General features: G+C 32.6%; 1 protein-coding gene across 1 annotated transcript; it reads right to left on the bottom strand.

Moving 5' to 3' along the window:
• Nucleotides 1-397: 397 nt before the first annotated feature.
• Nucleotides 398-16,808, bottom strand: LOC128241277 (cardioacceleratory peptide receptor-like). The gene is made up of 7 exons (XM_052958219.1): nucleotides 16,731-16,808; nucleotides 4,475-4,610; nucleotides 3,996-4,193; nucleotides 3,160-3,299; nucleotides 2,648-2,807; nucleotides 1,211-1,339; nucleotides 398-630 (listed from the first exon to the last, which is right to left on the bottom strand). The coding sequence occupies exons 1-7, from the start codon at nucleotides 16,806-16,808 to the stop codon at nucleotides 398-400; spliced, it is 1,074 nt and encodes a 357-aa protein (XP_052814179.1).
• Between the last annotated feature and the right edge of the window lie 5,344 nt (nucleotides 16,809-22,152).

Here is a 22,152-nt window from a genome sequence, read left to right as displayed (position 1 = left end):
CGCCGACTCAAATATCGGTGTTTGGATCAGTTTCGCCAACTCAATTATCGGTGTTTGTATGAGTTTTGCCGACATAAATATTGGTGTTAGGCTGAGTTACGCCGATTCAAGTATCGGTGTTTAATGAGTTTTGCCGACATAAATATCGGTGTTAGGCTGAGTTTCGCTTGCTCAAGTATCGTTTATTCTTTATGATCAATGCTAACCTAAGAATCGCTGTTTAGCCGTGTTACACCGCCTCAACTATCGATGTTTTGATCATTTACGCCAAATTCGTGCATCGATATTTGGATCGGTTACGCCAAGTAAGTCTTGAAACGACTCCGGTCTAGAGTAAAGCACCAAATAGTCTAGCTTAGAATTAACAACGTTGAATAATTTTGAGCATGAATAGTGTCTATATACTACGTGGCGTATGGGGCGGAGAATTGTATGCGTGACGTTTCTTAAACATTCCTGTAAATATGGCCGTGTTAAACAGCGTGTAGATGATTGGGTTCGCGGCTGAGTTAAGGGGCGCTAGACTCTGGATGAATGTGCTGATAGCGATACTTCTCTGTGACATCTTGATGTGACCAAACACGTACAACAAGTCCCAGATGAAATATGGAGCCCAACAGAATATGAACACTGAAACAGAGAAACATAACACTTTATTCAAGTATTCCTCCCTTAACGGCGATGGAATAAACCTGCAGTGTTTTACTTTCGGAGAGAATGTCTAATCAAATATATTTTATTCAAATTTTGAAGTTTTTGACGATTCATCGAAATTACTATTCTTTTCAATTGCCTGTCAAAATCAGCATTTGGAATATAGCTTGCGATAACGTTCTTCACAAACACTTTTTTAGAAAAGAAATGGCATTACATTTGCTAAGAAGAAAAATAACATAACATTAACCGTACCCGTGAAATGTATAAGAAGTAATTATTTCAAATATTAATAAAAAGGTTTATATCAACAAACTTAAGGCAAGCAGTAGGAACTTTACTAGGTGTTTTATTATTGAATTGAACTACATTAAAACAGAAATGTGAAGCACGAATTTATTTGTTTTATTTTGTATGTCCTATTCAGTAACGTGTTATTAAACATCCGTTCAGATGTTATGACAAAATGTTCGCTGTGCTTATTGCTCCAGATACGTGATTCATTTATGTTAAAAAAAATGAACTCTTCTTTCCATTATACATTTTCAAGACTTACCTAATACTATCACGAATGTCATTTTAATCGTTTTAATTTTGGCCTTCGGAATAACTCCTCTTGAGCTTGAAGCTCCCATTGCGGCTTTGGAATGTCTATTGGAACCCGTAAAGCGGACAGTGATAGAACCTGGAAAATGAAATAGTGTTGTATGATTTTGCTAACACTTTATGAACGCATTTTGCTGCGTACCATTCAAAGACGGTGTGCTAAACATGTATTATGATTAAAAATCATCGATATATCGTAGCCTAAAATCATGCTTATTGTGTTGCCGTGTGTATCTCTTTCACTGTGGACTTGGCGGTTGACTTCTGATCCTCGTGAAAAACACAACGGTAGGTTTTGTCCCTGTAGTTTCCATTCAAAAGTTAAAATCAATACGAAACACACATACCCGTATAAAATGTAAAAGAGTGAAACATTTATCAGCTCGATAAAAGCATGCATTTTTGTTGCGCTGTTCGTTGTGTTTATGTATTGACACTGACAAATGGTAACTGATATCTATTAGGTTTTGTTTACGTTTGTTTCTACTTTGATTCCAGGATCTTGACATACTATATTGACCATGTGGCGGTTTATTCTCACAGCAAAAAGGGTACAATTTCTGCCTAAACGAACATTCATATGTAAATAACTAAGTAAACAAACACACGTTTTCACATCTTTATTTCTTATTTTCTAGAAAAAAGACATCAATATATAAAAGACATTTCTTGAAAATGAAAGTGACAAGATGTCAGCGATCATACTTTTATCGATTTATGAACCTCTAATGCACTGTGCAATATCATTAAATAAAAGTAAGATGCATTTCTAAACTTCTAAGAACATACTAAGTGCATTTAATGAATGCATCAAGGAACTCGTTTTATGTGACGCAAACAGTGATAACATCAGTCAGAAAGCCAGCGTTCGAAATATTATTTCTGTTCTTGCCATGCCCTAGGCAATGATGGGAAAACGCAGACACCATAAAATGAATTTGCTTAATGATACATGGTTGAAACATCAATTTTAAACCGACTTATAGTGTGTGTGTTTTTGCGGTGTTTGTAGGTATTCTCGTTCCCTTACGCCAATGTTTATATAAATGGGCGTACTTACAAATAATACAAACTACAGCAACACGTACAATAGCAAATACTCGTATGAAAACCCACTTCTGATCCAAACGTACGGGCTCAACAAACACTTTAAAAGTCTAACTAGGCCACACAATAACAAAACCTCAATCAAAGCCGTATTTCAACATTTCTTAACATCATTTTGAAAGCTTAATTGCAACCCAAAGACATGTTCAACACAAAAGTGAGTACACGAAACAATAGTTGTAGAAAATATAATAACAAATGATAACTATTGAGTTTTATGTAAATTTGAGAGTGAAAGCTTAGTTCATAATCCAATTGTTTGTTAACAATAAGGGAATACCTGATTTTGAAAGACTCGATTTCTCTGCGCATCGCCTAGTGTCGGGGGATTTAAACTTGCTGGATTTTGACCAGATGACCACGACAATGGCGATGTAGCAGCTAGCGATGATGATGGCGGGAATTATCAACACCGCGAATGAAACCATGGTTACATAGATCTGGAAATGATAAATGCAAACAAACTTGATATATAAATATGTGCATCATTTTAACATTATCAATGTATCGTATTTTCAGTCGTTACTTCGAATATCTAAGTAACAGATGGCATCCAGTAATTATGTGTTCTTCTCTAGTATGTTTTTAATCTTTAATACTAGAAATCATTTCATTCTACATCTTTGCCTAACGAAATTAAAGTATAACACTAAGATAATCTCACTTTACGGCTAAGATCATTATTGGTAATGTTCCAGATGCTTAATCTATAATGCGTTTGGCAAACAACATCAAGGTGGATTGGTGTGCCTTGAGCGGGAACAATATAAGAAGTATTTAAGCTGTATTTACCCGCCACACCCACGGTTGTAGGTCTATCCAACATTGTTCCTTCCCGTCTACAATGTCCATTTCTGACATGTACAACATCGGGGATGAAAATAGAACAGCAAACAACCAGGCCAATCCAACAAGTATGCGGCACCGCCTCTCTTGAATAGAGAAAAAAAATTATAATTGACCTGTTTTTAAATAAGATTGTTACCTAATGTTTGGTTTGGTTGCTTCGTTTGAAATGAGACTTTGACCTATCTAAAACATTGAAAATGTATCTGGTAATAACTATTGTAAGATGTATATTTCAACTGAAAAGAGGCTAGACAAAAACTAATTTAATTACCAGTATCCGAAAACACTATGTTGTATAATTGTCTTCTTTAATTTTACAAAAACACGTTTCTTTCTGATAAAAGGCATCAAATAAAAACGAAGGCAAACTTTTTAAAATGTTGTTCGTCAATTGAAATGCCCAAAAACTTATGATAATGATAAGGAATGGAAACAAATACTTTAAGCTATATTGAAGACTTAAGCACAGTTATAATTTCCAGTTTATCGTGCAGAGAACAGAGTCCCGTTTAATCTTAAAGAAGCAATGAAGGACACATGTTGTCTACATTATTTAGATCTTGACTGCCTAAGCGTTCATTATTTGATGTGATTCCCGCAAGCATGTTGATTCTAAATAGTCCAACTGAATCTACGTTATATACGTCCACTTTCGTTCAACGAATATTTGACAATCAGTGATGTAAAATTTGTTCAAGATATATTGCCAATATAACTCCAATATTACATCTGACATATGCTTTGTAATCTTGTATGTGAACATGTTGCAACGTGCTTACCGACATTGTTGATATTCATTGGTCTTGCGATTGCATCCAGGCGATCTATAGACAGCGCCACTAGAGAGTAGGTTGCACCAAACGTAGCTACACATTGAGCAAATTTGACCACCTTACAGCCAATGTAGCCCCCGTACCACGTGATTGTCACCTTCCAAATGATGTCTGTAAGTACCAGGAGACAGCCAACGGACAGGTCTGCAACCAAAACGGTTTAAACATTCATATGACAGTGCTAGGCATGATTATTAACAGTGAGATCAATATACTTGCGATAACTCTTCGTCAGTCGAAATGGCCAGAAGGCTCGAAATACGTGATATGCCGAAAACATCTGTTTACTCTCTATAGCCATAAAGAATTGATAATGACATAAATAAAGGCACTGTGCCATGTATTTATTGGTACTATGATTAGCTATGTAGACTTACTGTTATTGCCCATATATTGCAATACGTTAACTAATTGTTTTAGTGTACCTGCACACGCTAGGTTGATGATGAACACATTCATACGTGATCTGCGCTTGCCTGAGGAAACAATGCCGGCTAGGATTAGGAAGTTGCCGACCACGATCGTTACAAACAAGATACATAGAAACATCAGCTGTTCGGTCTGAAACAAACACAACAATGGATCATTTCAAGCTTTAAGCTGCTTAACCTGATATTTATATATATATAAATATATGTAAATCGTTACAAAATGTTACACCGGATTATCTGATGCTAAACCTGAAATATGCGTTGTAACTCGTTACGAAATGTTACATTGGACTATCAGATGCTTATTCTTAAATATACATGGTAAGTCGTTACAACGTGTTACACAGGACTTTCAGCTTATAAACCTGAAAAACGCCCATTTATCAGAAAAAAGGTGTATAATTAATTGATGTTTAATTGAAAACCTTTTCAATTTTAACAAAATGATGTCATACAAACCATGACTTCATATATTTGTCCAAGCACTTCGTGAGTTCATTTTCTTTTTGTTCCTATTGAACAAGGTTTATTAGCGTTAAGCGGTGAAATTATATTTTTATACACTCAAAGGTTTGACTTTTGAATTTATGACAATGTGTTGTAAAGCTATTTTTAAAATAAACATCGCAGATGTTCAATATTTGTACATAATATTTATAATGATTTACGGTTTTCCAATGTATCTGGATTGGTTACAGGTCCAATCGATTTACAACAATATATATAACCCTATGTTACACTTGTTAAGACAATTGCATTATAGATTTTATATCGTGGAACGCCCAATCAGAAACATAAACAGTTCGTCCTCAGACTATCAGTATTCCAATCGAATAGCTACTGGACAATTTGTCATGAGATCAAGTATTATACAAAGCAATTACTTTTGCTCACGATGCAATTTTTTTTTATATTATGGTAAGGCCTGGCAATTCGACCAACCCATAAAGAAGCACTGTATTAAGTGTAGAGGTTCGGTTAAACACCGTGTTGTCATAATCCCAATTCGTTGTAGACACAGAAAATATTATCACTTATAATACATGATTGCTTTGTGGTTTGAGATTTTTTGGTAAAGTAATCATATATTTTGTATTATTTCTATCATTTTGTACCTTCAGCGGCAATGCATTTTTAATTTTTAATGTAGTTTGGATTTTAACATTAGAAAGGTATTTCTCTTTCAGGATGGAAAATGCATGTGTTTGAAGCAAGTTTTATCAAAACATGTCGGAGGAGATGTAGGAGGAGATGTAGGAGAAGATTTGGAGATGTAGGAGAAGATGTAGAAGGATATGTAGGATGAGAAGAAGGGGAGAAAGTAAAGGAAATATAGGAGTAGATGTCAGAGGAAAAGAAGGAAAAAATGAGATTTTGGATGGGAAGTAAGACGATAAAAAGGATGACATGTAGGTAGAGATGTAGGAGAAGAAATATAATGATATATTTTAACGAAAACGTTTAACGAAAGTAGCCTGATAGCTAGATATTTATCGCGACTAATAGGTTGTTTAACGATGGAATTTGCGAACGTTTTCAGGTAATTTAACGACAGGGATATGTCACCATGACAAAACAAGTGTTTGTTCGCAACCTTGTTTATAGGCAATCTATGCTCAGCAACGTAAATCTCTACTTCGCACTACTTTGTTCCGTGTAAATATTGTAAGCGGTAAAGAGTGGTTAGGTTAAAAAACTGAAAGGTTGTCTAAAGAACGTCTTCTTTGTAGTCAGCTGCGAGGGCATCACATGCAACAAGTAGGATCATCTGAAGATTAGCAACGTAGTAGTGTGGTGCAAAAAGTATATATCTCTACAGACTTTTAATCAAATCCTGTTTACGGTCTATCTAAATCAACGTTTCCGTGTCGTCACTCAAATAATTACATACATCAGCCTACACTTGACATTATTAGCTTTGTATGACGTATAGGACAATTAATAATAATTTGCCTATTTTCCTCCCGCGTGTTTTACGAGAGTTAACATTGAAAATTGCTTTATTCTGTCTCGCTTTGAGCTACATTTACATCTTGGATGATATATAGATGTACTATTAATGAAAATAGCATACGAAACTTGCCTACGCAGTTCCTTCGTGTTTAAATTAATAATAAAATATTTCAATAGTTCTTTATGGGTATTGACAAACGTAACACGCAATTTAAGTGGACCATTATTTATATGAAAAACTACAGAAACAATAACATTAGTCGAAAGTTAAAGTAATGGTCAAGAAAGTAGTTCAAGTCAAGTCAAAATAGTTGTTTATTTGGTTATAAAAGGGATCGGCCCATAAAAATGACATGTAAAATTAATACAATTGAATATAAGTAGTGAATAATATGACTAATGACAATGAACTGGAGTGTGTGTGTGTGTGTGTGTGTGTGTGTGTGCGTGCGTGCGTGCGTGCGTGCGTGCGTGCGTGTGTGTGTTTGGACCAGTTTGTATATAATAATTAAACATATTTACATTTGTCCTTATATTTATACTTATATATTAAGAAAACTTGATGTACGATGCATTTTATTCTGATATGACAAGTGCGACGCAATGTAAGGGTTACCGACGTTTCAAAATTGGCCATACATTTAATAGACATATACTTTCGTTTTATACATTTTTATTCAAACCAAATCGAATCGAGGCTCCGTTTGCAAAATATATTGATCGTTATAATGCTGATGCAAAATATAGTTTCGGTAATGTGCATGATGGAAATGTACCTTAAGGTATCCAGTTATAAATGCCATTACCATATTTTACTCAAAAATGCATTTTCTAAGAATCTCTGATGGATCAATGTCCACTTTGTTGGCTATCGTCCATCATTGCAATAATGGTGTATATAGAAAACAGCTCTGCTACATAATACACGTCTGACACGTATTTCGTAGTTTATCGTTCGTTATATTACAATTTTCGTCAAGAAAATGTATTGATATGATTTCAGAAATATCCAGTAGACTGCGCAAAAAATATATATGTTTTTCATTCAAAGTTCTATATACCTCTTCCTCAAAAAAGTGTAATCTTACTTGTTTATAGACAATGTACGTATCATTTTGAAGCAGTTATGAGAAACAATTGAATGAATATGTATGATGACTACATAAGAAAATGGTAAATGACTGCGGAAAATGAGGCATTAATATGAATAACAGTTGCTGTGTAATTGTTTAAAAAGATATATCAGAAAAGGTTATACAATAATCAGACGTTGTCCGAGAATAAATCAGGGATAGAGATATATTTACGGAGGGTAATCAACCTTTACATGCACAGACAGACATAATTCTATAGGAAACAACTTTTATTGGGTAGAAGAAGTGGTTTCTTAAGAAAGGCGAACATGATCTGGTCTCGTAAAGAGGAAATTATATGAGAGGGGAAGTTTCGAAATATCAAGAAAATCCAGCCCAATCGCAATAAAACAAAAATGTACAAGCCTATTGTTTGATTTAGAATAAAATGTTGTGACTACCTTTGAGGTGTCCGATCCAAAATTATGCTACACGTTTAATATTACTACCATTGAACGTAACATTAAAAGCATTGTTATATGGGCATAATTGAAGGGTTCAGGGCCAGTATTTAATATTGATCCCATCCTTATGCTTAGACATGCTTCAGTGATTCCATTCATCCTAGTTGTCACCTAAACATACAGGCCAATCAAAACACTTACTTTCTAATCTTCATTTTAAATTCAATCTAAGTTGCTTATTGAATAAGGCCCCAGGTCAATAGTTTAGATCATGTATTTATCCTACACTGTTCACATTTGTTTTCCACATGTAACCGCTTCCAAATGATATCAACAACATTGAGGAGATATCGGGCATTTTGATAACTTCCTTTCATCAAAACACCGAAATTGCTTATAAAGGCGACGTTATGATAGGATTAAAATTAAATATACCAATTTAATGATTATTATTTTTGTATAAAGGTTTTTAAACCAAAGCACCTGCATTGACGCCGCATAACCATGGTTGTTGTATTTTATATCAAGGATGGCCGATCAATCCTCGGCTGCAATGCGTTATGCTCACACTCATTCTCTCTGTGTCAGATATCTTGTATCATTCAATCTCTGTATTATTATGCAAATCCTTATGTCCCTATAACGGAACATCCGGACAAGCTTGACTAATACAAATGTCTTAATTCCACCTGCTTTCCAGTTCAATATAGGAACTCATGCATTCGTTCAAAAGAAATACACATTTTACTGCGTCCATGCAAATCTTTGATTTTCCAATTAAAAGTGTTAATCAGCGGCCATATTCTCCTTGTAAAGTCACCTTAACTAACAAACAACAACCTTTCAATTTGCACGTTCAGAGACAAGCGCCTATTGTCATTATGGCTTGATTATAAGTGATTGAAATAAATATATCCATGAAATAAGTGTTTCCATTGGGAAAATATATGTCACCTAAGCGCTTATGATTTTCTTAATATCAGGCTGACTAAATGATATTTTATAATGCAATGTTAACATTCTCAAAAATGTAATTATAATGTTTGCCGCGAGAAAAGCCAGTAAAACAATCGATACATTTATAAAACTAAGTTACAGTCTAAAGATCAGATATCTAACAAACTGTTTTTAACATTTTCCAAAAAAAGTTCTAGGCTTATCAAAATTAAAAGGTTTTTTAGAACAGTTGAAAAATATTGGTATACAATGTGATATATAACTGTAAAACTAGCGTAGGCAGTCTGTACGGCTTAATAATGACTAATTGAAATAATTATCACTATACAATAAATGTTTTCCATTTATAAAATGTATATCAACTTAAAGGCTTACTCGATATAATTTCATAAGGGAACGCTAACATTCTCGGAATTGTATTTTGCAAGAACTACAAAGTGATATGATTCATAAAATGTCGTTACAATCTTTAGATCTGCTTCCGTTTGCTTTGAATTTTAATATATCATTGATATTAGGAAAGCGTTTAAGTCATATAATTGTCAATATCCATTATGATATTGCATTACAATATTAGATAGACAAAGCTGTATTTCCCTAGGATCGTGGTCATTTTAAAAATGCAGAAACGAAATTCTTTATTATTCAAGCATTTACGAATATGTATATATTTTTATTTGCAAATTACAAAGTTAAAAAATAAAACGAACTCTTTAATTGCACTCGCAATAAACAATTCATATGAATCTTAAAGCAAAAGACATAACAATATTTATGCAAAACGCTACAGAAACAAACTCAGTAGCAAAAAGTTTAAACATAAACCCGGTTAAATGGCATTGGGTAAACGCCAAAGACACAAAATCACAAACAAGAAACATAGAAGAACAGCAGAAAATCCCACAAACAGCACAGTGCATACATACTTTATATAAAAAATAGGGTTGTTTATCAAGAACTGTTAGGTACCGCTTTGGAACAGTCAGTAAAATGTAAATTTACTTGGGGTTTAAACCAGTTTAGGTGCACAAACCTCACTCTTATCCCAACAATCCTTAATAAAGATAAAACGCAAAAGGTAAATCTTATCAAAGTATGCATTAACTTGAGGAAACTTATCTCATTACAAAGACCTATTGAAAATAAACTGGAGTTAAATTTTTGTTTATTATAGTACTCGAATGTCAACAAACAATATACCAAACAGTAATGCGTCCTTCTTTGTACATATAAAGGCGATTGGTCCATATACATGTTCGGTGGCAGGCTGACCGGTCCTGGGTATGACATATATGATCCTCAGTGGTGGGTAATATTTCTTATCGTTCATCGTTACATGAAATAGACGTCTTTAGTTACAATAGGAGAACATGCACATGGACATATATATCATTTTCGGTGAGGACGTCTTGCTTCTTTAGGTATATGAATAACGAAATGATGTATTTTTATGATGATGATGATGATGATGATGATGATGATGATGGTGTTCTTTTAATAGGTTAATGTATCGACGAAGGATGGATATTTTGTTTTATAACTATTTAAGTACAGATTGGTTTATGTATCGCCCAAGAATGGGGTAAATGAATTAGATTTTTTTTTATTTAGACAAAATAAATAAATATCATCAAAAGTTCTTAAAAATACTACCAAATGCCAGATGCGCTTTATTTTGTAGTATCATGTCTCTGGTCCTTTGGGACTAGTAATGTTGTCTTGATGATATTAAAAACGAAAAAAAAAACGCATTCAGCCGATCCTAGAGGTCTCCGAAAGTGTTGCGCAGTTCATCAATGTCAATTAACTGTTTCAACCAAACCTAGATTGCTGGTTTCATACTGTGTATGTATTGTATGATTTCGGATAATCTGTCTCCAAGACTGTATCATATACATCACTGCTACATCAAGATTATGTATTATTTCCACAGATACCGACATCAAACGTGACTCTCCCTTTGCATAAAACTGTTATAAAACTCTGAAACAGATTATATATTTAATATTAGTTTTGATTTTTAAATATGGTAATTCATTTTTGAATGTTAACATCTTATATTTTCTAAAAATACCTCTTTTTTCCATGTTGTACATGCATTTGAGAGAATAAATGTATTGACTTCAAATACTTTCATCAGAGCAACTGGTGCTAAAACTGCATTGACCATACTCTAAGCAAGGCATCATTAAAGACCGGAATGACTTTCTGTTGATCTGCAGTTCATGATCTACACTTAATAGTTGAATAGACTTTCTCGACATAATTGAGTTTATTGATATATTCAGCAATGAAAATTATATAGCACAGGTTGTTTTATGCTTCTTGTTTTATCCAACTAGATGGTTACGAAATATATTCGTAAAATGATAGTTTTGTCCTAAAATATTTCTATGTTTCCTTATAAAATATAAGCATACACACATTCAAAGTTGGGCATAATCAGCTGCAAATAGGGGAAATATGTTGATATGCAAGTATTTTTGATAGTTCGATTATAACATTTCACAGATATATCACATTACCTTAGGAGGCAGTCGTTTATTATTTAAAAGATGTCCTCTGTTAGATCATCTATGTTATAATTATTTCATTGTAAACGGTCTCTTAACTCTTAATGATTGTAAAAATGTTCAGAAACAATAATAACATTTTATTACAAAATTAATGTAGCTAATGGAAATGCATTGAATATTTTATTGAGGTAAACCTATCATTAAAATCAACGATGTGTCGCCTGGGTGCCTCGCTACCTCTATTTTGGTTGGTAAAAGTCGGGGCGAAATAGCAAGAACAAGTCCCCAATTTCTCAAAACATCTGAAGTCACTTATAACATGATTAAGATAAACCCACTATTTTTGACTTTCAATATCTTGCATTTTTATTTACTCCTTTAAATGTGTTCATATCTAAAATAGGGATTTTTGTTATTATTATCACAATCAACCATTTTTTATTTATAAACAATCACTATAAGTATGTATTTCTGCTAATTGAAATAAGTAACTTAAGCCTGTTAAGCTTAAGAAGTTTAGACAAATTGGGGCCTGTATGTACGTTCCCTTAATCTGTTTATATATAAAAAAATGTTGTTTGTTAAAACACTGCTTATATCTGGCGTATGATGACAGGTAAACAATTATGGCGGAAATACGAGGGATTGAATTGATATGCTAGTACATGTTGAGTATTGGCTAAACACTGCTATGACCTCTATCGACACTAAAACCTACCATTACAATAGCCACCTGGGCCAGTATTCAATATTGACCTTATCCTTATTCTTAGACAAGCCACACTGGTTCCATTCAGCTTATTGGTCAACTAAATATACAGGCCAATCAAAATATTTTGTTTATGATCTTAATTTTAAGTTCAATTGCTTAAGTTGCTTAATGAATACTGCCCCTGGTGTGGGGATTTTATGAGGCAAACTAAGTTTTGACGATATACAAAGTGAAATGAATATATAATAACGCCCTATGACTTATTAATTCAACAGAACTTAGTAAAAACCTGTCAAGTGTCTGATTGGTCAAACTCATTTTTTATCATTTTCAATAAAGACATAGAGGGTTATTGTTTGCTTCAGTGGAATATTATAATACATTTCACCGAGTTAACTCCAAAAGTTATATTTTACGAGTGGTTTTATTACTAAAATTGATATAAACCTTCTTGTTAATGCATATTATTAGAACAGTGAAATATCATTTTTATTTCACAGATTAATCTCTATAAACAACTGGAAAGCAAAACATAAATGGTATATCGTTTAACAAACCTGTATATATTATACAGTGGAGTGCAATCCTCAGGCACAGAACTTATCTATGATTTATTTAATCAGTTGAACTTTTTCCCAACACCAAAGTTCCACGATACATGCCCGGTAAACAACCTTTTGCTAGTGTTCGATTTGTAAACATTACCGGTTTCATGTTGTTGTGTATATTTGGCACATAACTATCGTTACTAGTAATCTAGATTAGTAAAGGCATTTTGTTTCGATACTTGTTCGTGTGAAATATAGTTTGCATGGACATTTAGACGTGTATTAAGTTGTGTTTTACAAATTATATCCACACAACGCTAATTCTATACCTTAGACGAAGTTTATTTGAAGTTCGTGAACTTAAGGTTAACCAATCGGTTTACGTATTATATACGATGCTATTGAGCATATATTCATCATCAAATGTAATGGTTTTCGGACTTGATGTCCGTTTTATATCAATTGTGGACAACAAAAGATGTCCAAACTACAATTTTGTTAATTCAATGTATAAAAAAATAAATCCTTACATGATAAATCCTTAAGACACATGTAACAAAGCAAAATTGCATTTCTACAGTGAACCACTTTTTCACAAAAGCTTACTAAAACAAAAGTGTGTGGCGTCTAAAGATTCATTTTAATTATATTATAATACATTTAAGAGAATTATGTGGCCATGATTATTGTATATTATTTCAAAATATTTGGCTTTGATCTATTTGCCATTGAACAAGGTCGCAGTGATGTAAATGCACTCTTACAAAAAGTTGTTTACTCAAATTGTCACAAATAGTTGATCATGAAATACTAAAGAATTCCTTATTTAGAATAGTTGAACGTTTACAAGGACATATTCATCATACAATTGTTCATATTGTGATTATAAGTATATAAATAAAGAAATATTCATGTCAAAGAGTTGCTGTTAATATGTAAAGGTTGCATTATCGGCAAAGGATGGATATTTGGTTATAAATACAAATGAACCATCCCTGACCGGCACGGAAATATATAATAACTGAACGAGTCGACTAATTCTTGTATTGATTACGGTATTACACGTTTTATTGGAAATGTACAAACACTAACGTAAAAGGCCATTTGTGAAGCATTATATAACTGAATAAGATTTAACAACATCCATTTGAAATGTTAATCCGTTCGACTAAACAAAACATGCAGTAAAACAGTTTTTAAGAACACTAGAAAAATAAGAGTTGACGTTTTTCGCTTAATCATGATTTGTATTTGGAAACTCTTTGAAATTCAATAAGATCAATTAAAGATAATGTTTCATTAATCATACGGGCACTGCAGCAATTACGTTCGCATAAATTCCAGGCATCCCCGGGTAAGTCATTTAAAACTGATAAATGTTAGGACAAACAAACAATGGCACATACAATGCCCTAATTATTAACCATCTAAATAATTATATATTATCTTGTTCAATCGTTATATCGAATATACTGAATGCGTTTTTATATGTATAATAACTTATCGTCCTTTTTATTGTAGTATTTTATTTTTATGCACATTACCACGGTCGTTGATATTTATTTCTGTCTGATGTTGACATGATCGTTGAGATATACATGCACAGTTACAAAAATTGATTGCTCAAATATCAACGAACAGTTTGTCATTACATACTACAGACTTCGTGGACAAACACATAGTCATGGTACAATTTATTATCATGTTAGTATAAGTATACGAAAATAGAAGCTATGCCGTCAAAGGGTGTTTTATTTGTTTAGTTTGCAGTATCGGCCAAGGATTGGTGAGGTAATAAATCCGATTGTACCATCCCTGATCGAAAAGGACACATATGGATATTGCATGCGCTATTTCATAATGATTAAAATATCCTAGTTTAAATTCATTTGTTTAAATCAATTTAAATTCCTCTGTTTGTGTAGTCTTATCTTTAGCATCGTTAATAAATATAACTATTTCTCTGTGTTTATATAAGCAACACAAGACGTAAGCAACTACTTCTGTAGAGTAATTATGGCTTAGTGAGTCCTTGGGAGTTTTCACTGTATTGTAAACAACCAGATATTATTTTAAATACTCTTCTTGTTTCATTATGAGTAAATTTACATGAATGTATGTTAACATATTTTTTTTTAAAGTTTTTATATATAGTATGTATGCACTGTGCTGTTTGTGGGGTTTTGTGCTGTTCTTCCATGTTTCTTGTTTGTGATTTTATGTTTTATGTCTTTGTCGTTTTTGGCGTTTACCCAGTGCCGTTAAACTGGGTTTATGTTTAAACATTTTGCTACTGAGTTTGTTTCTGTAGCTTTTCGGATAAATATTTCTATTGAGTGCTTGCTTAAAAGGCTTCATTCATTGCATTTGTGCCCTCACCATTACTCAATGTCGCTGTTAGCCTTTTCCGCATAATGTGAGGTAAATGAAAAATCTTAATTAAACATAAAAAGGAAAAACAGCCTGTTGACACCGTCTCAATTTAATTTGAGTTACACTTCCTCTGATATAAATACTATTGCTGCTTACAAATACGTTGGTCGTTGTATTCATATATTTAGCATCAAAAGGACATAGTCTGGCGGAGTTTGTTATCAAACGAAATACAAAGAAGTGTTTGAATCAACACTACACTACTTTTACTCCTACACTTAACCTACCACATAAATTCTACAATAAGTCTAAAGTGCTGTATGTTCAAAGATTTTTATTTACTGTTATTAAGAACCAGTATTCCTTTAAAAACACAATTAATACCAGTTTCTCGCGTGACAGCGCAAACACACATGATTACTACAGTCGAAACACGTTGGCTCGAATTTGCTTGGCTCGAATTCCTCGTTGGCTCGAATAAGATGTAAAGGACATATTTATTTATAATAAAGGTAAACGTTTCGGCTTGGCTGGAATTTTTCGAGGCTCCAGGTATTTTACTGCAACGTAGGACGTCAAACAAACAGGGTTTAACTGTATATAATTTGGAATGACAATATATTTTTTTACTGTTTAAAATTCAAATCCACTCTAAGTTTCGAAAACAATTTTCAGCACCTCCAGGGCTTGGACACAATTCCAATGAGTTTATATTATATTATTATGAAATAAAATTTTGGCTTTAATTAATTGTCATTTAATATGTCCATAACCAATAGAGAAAGACGCTCGCAAATTTAACAAATTGCAATTTATTTTTTCTCGTGAAAATCAAAAGGTAAATATAGCTATACAAAAACAAACACTTATCATTTTAGTTCTTATCTAGTTCCACCATCTTAGCATATAAGATTAAGTATTTGTATACTCTATGTAATAACACGAACTTTATTATGATCGAGATATCAGATGTGCAAATAATTATGTTTTTTTATGCCGTAAAGGCCGCCAAAATGTAAGGGTTTTGCCAACTGATGACAAAAAGTTTTAAGACATGACCAAAAGTACATATTAGTGATTTTTACGGATACAGCAACTGCAGTGGGATTTGTTTCTTCAATTTTGACCTGAAATCCGAGTTAAATGACCGTTTATTTTTAAAAAGAAAATGAGGACAAAACAGGGCTTTCGCAATATTCTTAAAAAATATTCATTAACTCTACATAAAACATTTTCAACCGATACAAATATTGTATGGTTGGTCCATGCATCAACAGTTAACACAATTGTGCATAGTGTGTATTTGATGAACAGTTTTTACCATTGAGTCATTGATAATACTTTTTAAAGTGTTGATGCCTGTTGACTAAGTATTATTTAAGTATCATTTAAGGATATTGCGTGTGTAAATACATTAACAAAAACAACAAAATGATAGCTAGAGCTATTGTTGTTTGTATTTGTTTTTCGACATAATTCCGGAATTATGTATTGCTAAAATAAAAAAAAAGTGTTTGGAATATCTTTTTACATTTCTTCATATCCATTCTCTTCTTCTCGAATCCTACAAAGATTACCAAGGCATGTATGGTGTCACACGGCATATCATATCGGAATAATTGTGCATTTGTTACGTAAAGAAATCGTTTCTTACCTGATGGAACTCATAAACAAGGTAAGTAATATTTTCCTTCGTAAGTGGCTGGTCCAGCTCACTCGTAGAGTTGTACATAATGAAAAATGGTATAAATCCACATCCAGGGATTCGTTAGCTATCCTTTTTTACTTTTATATTTAACTTTCAAAGATCAATAGTTGTTGTACTCTCCAATGGAAACAGTTCCACGATTGTAATTTCCTGTTAAATAAGTAAATATGTACACCTCATCCGATAACCGGATAGTTGTACCGTAATTTGTAATGATAAACAAATTGCTCGGTAGAATTTTCCTGAATAAGTATTGTCAGTTAATGCAACAACGCCTATTGTCTCCATCTTTATTGAACAACATTGTCTTTAATTTATAGCGTTAATGTATCGCGATAAACACATTAATCTGGAGTATTTTTTCCGGTCAGCTATTGCACTTGAGTTAATCTTTTTAACACGTTTGATACAGAAACTTAGAAAACAAATTTTATCTACCTGTTACATATTTTATTTTTATATCTTATTTAACAAATGGGAATGTGCTTATATTTTAAACTGAATTTCTGTGTCGCAAATCTAACACAAACCAAGTATTTAAGAAAATGGTAAGGATCCCTTTGAACAAATGCGTTGTGGAAACTAACGCCTTTCCTATATAGGTATATGCATAAAAAACTATATTGACGTCAAACGGATGGCTTTTAGAGGTGTTTTTGTTCACAGCTTTGAAGGACTATCATGAAGGACTTTCATGAAGGACTTTGTGTTGTTTGTTTTTGAGGTTACAGGAAAGGCCAATGATTGAGTCGTGAAAAAACAACAGGTTTATTACCATCCCTGACTGAAACTGAACCATATGGTATCTGTACGAGTCCATTAATTTGATTGAATCGAGTTTTACATATGTTATTCGAGAAATTCCTAAGCAGACGGTGAAAACGATTGTTCTTAATATTTGATATATTTGATCAAGAGACACATTTAGTTGCAAAATAGTAAACAACTCTTTAAATTTAAGCATAGACGCTGTCTGCTTAATCATAGTTTGTGGTTCAAACTGCATTAATATACATTATATACATTTTCAGTAAATGTTTCATTATTCATTCTAGCATAGCAGCACTTATTTACGCATTTCTGATAAAGTCCAGGCATCCCCATGCAAGTCATTGAAACTGATAAATGTAAGGACAAACTAACTATGACACATGTGATTCCCTAATCCTCAGAGGGTTACCATCGGGTCGTCCTGTATACTGAAAAGGTGGGAAAGAATTACTGTAAGTTTTTTTTTAAATGAACTTCAGTTCTCTTTATCAATTATGTCAAGAAATTATGATGTATAGTTTTAAATATAAGTAGTAATGAATTTTGTGATCGATGCAATTTTCGGCGATTAAAATGAACGAACTTTGGCTGTTTAAAGAGCGCTCGGAGTCCGAGCACATTCACAAAAACAATTACCACAATCTATATTTCCAGTTTCATGGAACAATCACAAATTTATCCAGTGTTACACATGTGAAATATAACAATAACTTGAGAGATTGTAAAAAACGTAGGAAACTTGTATTGCTTTATTGGTAATATTCAGACAAGCCATACATTTGGGCATCATATTCACTGTAAAAATAACTGACTTCAACCAGTTGATACGATTTATTAACACTCTTCATAAAAACGAGTACAACACGACTATTTACAATATTGTTTCAAAGAAGCTATTGAATAAAAAGCTAAAAGGCTCGATTCATCACAAAAAGAGAGTTTTCCTAACTCAACAAGACTAAATTTTCTGACGACGTCACAATAATGTGTTTTGCCTTTTCCGCAAACTGCTGAGATACCTCTGATGAGAAAAAGAAATGAATATAATGCGGAAAAATAACTTGATTACAATGTCTCAATTTGAGCTCTATTTTAAATGGATATTCCTCTAATATAAAAAATCTCATTGTTACTAGGAATCCGGTCGTTTATTCATATTAAGTATCAATAGGACATAATTTTGCCATATTTGTAGCCAAAGGACACACTTAAAAGTTTTAAATTTGTATGAACAGTACTCTTAGTGTATAATATCATTGCCACAAGAAGTCTGAAATGCTGTAACTTCAAAGAAATTTAAAATGCATTATACTTTCATTTAAGAACCGGTTTTCCATTTTAAAACACCAACAAAACCAGACACTCGCGATACAGTGCCAGTGCATATATTGTGGTGCAATAAATTTATTTTTGTGCCAATGCATATAATGTGATGCAATGGACTTATTGTGGGGTCAATGGATTTTATTGTGGTGCCAGAGCATATATTGCGGTGCCAATGTATTATAACTAAGAATGACACGTAATTTTAAACAAACAACTGCAGTAACTAGATTTAATTGACATCATTGTCGATCGTTTTGAAAAATGATTGTAAAAGCCATATCTTAACTGGGTGAACAACTGTTGTCGACAATTTCCATAACTTTCTTTTTATATAAGTATATCAGCTAAAACAGTGGATCTGATAATAAACAGTTACATGACATTTCATGCTTTTTAGTATTAAAAAAATGCGATACCTAAATGCATGATTGACTACACTGTTTTGCAACTTTGGCTCATTTTATGCTCCGTAAACTAGTGCTTTATTGCAAATGATCGTCGTAGTTCTTAGAACGTATTTCCAGAAATTTAAAGGCACACATCATTTGAAGCAACATGTGTTCTTAGATATGTCATGGTTTAGCGATGAAATCGTTCTTTCCCTAGTTCGGCCCTCTAATTCCGAGCGCTGTTAAGGAAATGAGTGTACGATTTTCATTGTATTTGGGTATGACGCGTTTGGAGGTGAAGCACGGGACCTTTTTCGTCCGTCCTAGGGAGTAACCAAGCCATATTATAACTGGTAAAACTACTGTGTACTGAGATTGTTTTATTTATTTCTGCCCAATTAAAGGCTTCCATTGGTGTATTTGTATTCAATGCACGAATACGGCATTGTATCGTTGTGAATATTTTTTATCTATGATGCATTAAAATACATGCAAAATTGTGATAGATTACATCGTACTAACGGTCGAAAAGTAAACGTTTCCGGTCAAATTATATTAAACAATTTGAAAAAAATGTTTTATCTCAAATAATAAGTATGTGTTACACTTTTTGAAGTGGACTCGACCACATAGTTCCTCGACTATTTGCACAAAATACGTTCGTTACGAATTTTGCAATGGAGGTTTTTTTTAAAATAAATGACTAATAAGTTGTAAACAACTATGTTAACTTTGCAGATTACTCAATCATATTAAACACTTAAATTGCGTGTGATAGTGTACGCTTCAACACGTTTTCTTTCTTATAACGTTGTAATATCATCTTGTTTATGGTAAGGGTTTTGAAATGGGTAAAATATAATGAGATTAAAAAGTAATCTCTTTTCCGTGTATTTTACAATAAAATATCAGAGTATAAATGTGTTAAAAGACAACCTTTTGTCATCAAAATCTGATTGAGTAGTTTAAATCTACAGAACTTTAATTCCCACTAAAGTCAAGTCACCATGTCACAAGTTGACTTTAAATATAAACGTTAAACCTTTTAAAGTTTAAATAATGTATAAACATTATTTTTAAACCTAAAAAAATAATTTTAAGATTCAGTGAAATACGCATACTAAAAGGTATAAACTGAGAATGGTCTCTTCATTATATGTTCAATTGTAAAATTAGAGAACTATTTTTGGAACTAAATATAACATTTAATAAACAATTAATGATCATTTTATATATAATGTATGAGTTCAAATATTTTTGTAATTAAATTAAAATTTTGTTCACAACAATATTTAACAAATATTTAAACACATACATGTATTTATTTTTGTGCTTTATTCTAATTGCTTTTCGAGTATCTTGAGCCAGTTTAAAAGTTTGTTTTTATGTAGTTTTAAAAGAACGAAAACACAAAATTCAATACAATTAATTACACCTGATTCCGAAACATACGACGAGAAATAAAAAAGAACATCTCTCAAAAAGAGACCTTCATAAATGTACCTATATCAAATTTAAGTGTATTTTTATCGGTTAAATCATTTTAATCTTAACCTTTTGGTATACCTATATTTTGTACAAAGAATTAAGACCAAACAAAAACCCTTTATTTATCTAGCTGATGTCCGAATACGATGTCTGTTTTGTTCATGCTATAAGGCCATTGGTAATACGGTTTAATGTTGGAGCCACATGACCACGTACACTATTGCTGTCAGATTTGGAAAATAGGCGCTGGTGTAACATATATGACCTAACTTAAGAGTTAAAAAAAGATACAGTTTCTGTAGTTGACAATTTGAGTGCTTTATTTCAAGCATGATATTGTACAATTAGACATACCTCAAGGCCAAACAAAATAGTGCTTTAGCAAAATATGTTTCGATGCATATCCTACATACTTTTTGTTTTAAATCCACTGAAGTTGAAACAAAAAAAGGCCTTACTATCACATAATTATACAATGAATATCGTAATAAACCGTTACCTACCTGGTAGAATTGATATGTGAGGTTCGTGTTATTTTCCTTCGTAACCGTTTGGTCCAGCTTACTCGTGTTGTTGTACATCATGAAGATTGACAGGTATCCACTTCCGGTAATTCGTGAAATATGTATTCAATTTCAAACGGTCAACTGTATTTTCCAACGGATTAATAAATATAAAGAAACCATATAACTCCGGAATTATAATTTCCAATTATCTGAGTGAACATTAACATCTCATCAGCGCACGGCTAATTGTCTTGCACATGCATGAACATGAAACAACAACGTTTTCTTTAATTTGCAGCTTAAATATAACACGCTAAACACATCGCTCTGGAGTATATTTTCAAATTATTTATCAAACATGAGTTTATCTTAAAACAAATTGATACAGACATTCAAAAAATAGATTTTATCTACCTTTGTCTTATTTGTATTTATATTGTATTCATTGTATAAGTTTCTATCCTGATCACTTTACTGCATTTCTGTATGGCAATTCTGAGATTTAAACACAAACAATTTCCAATGAATATATTAACATTATTCCTTTCATTACTTTTCTAGCAATGATCGCCGCCTTGCAATCTATGAACTAAAAGCAATAATCTCAAAACACACCTATCTCCGTTGAACAGATGACAGAAACCTTTGAGTGAAAGCGAATTCTGCTTTAGAAGTTATCAGTCTGTCGAGGACGATATAAGAGCTTGTCTAGAGCCATTCTAACGTTATTGGCTACTGTCGCTCCTTTTTGAAGGCAAAATTATTCCTCTGACTGCGAGCCATTCCGTTTCGTTATTGAAGGATTTTTGTACGTGAAGGAGGAATATCCGCAGCCAATATTAGGTCGGAAACCAAGAGTGTTCTATCTGATTCGTAATGTAATGTCAG

The sequence above is a fragment of the Mya arenaria genome, chromosome 7 (assembly GCF_026914265.1).
Source record: "Mya arenaria isolate MELC-2E11 chromosome 7, ASM2691426v1".
NCBI classification, from domain to species: domain Eukaryota; kingdom Metazoa; phylum Mollusca; class Bivalvia; order Myida; family Myidae; genus Mya; species Mya arenaria.
Note: the sequence above shows the minus strand (reverse complement) of the source record. Positions and strands in the feature narration are given on the sequence as shown.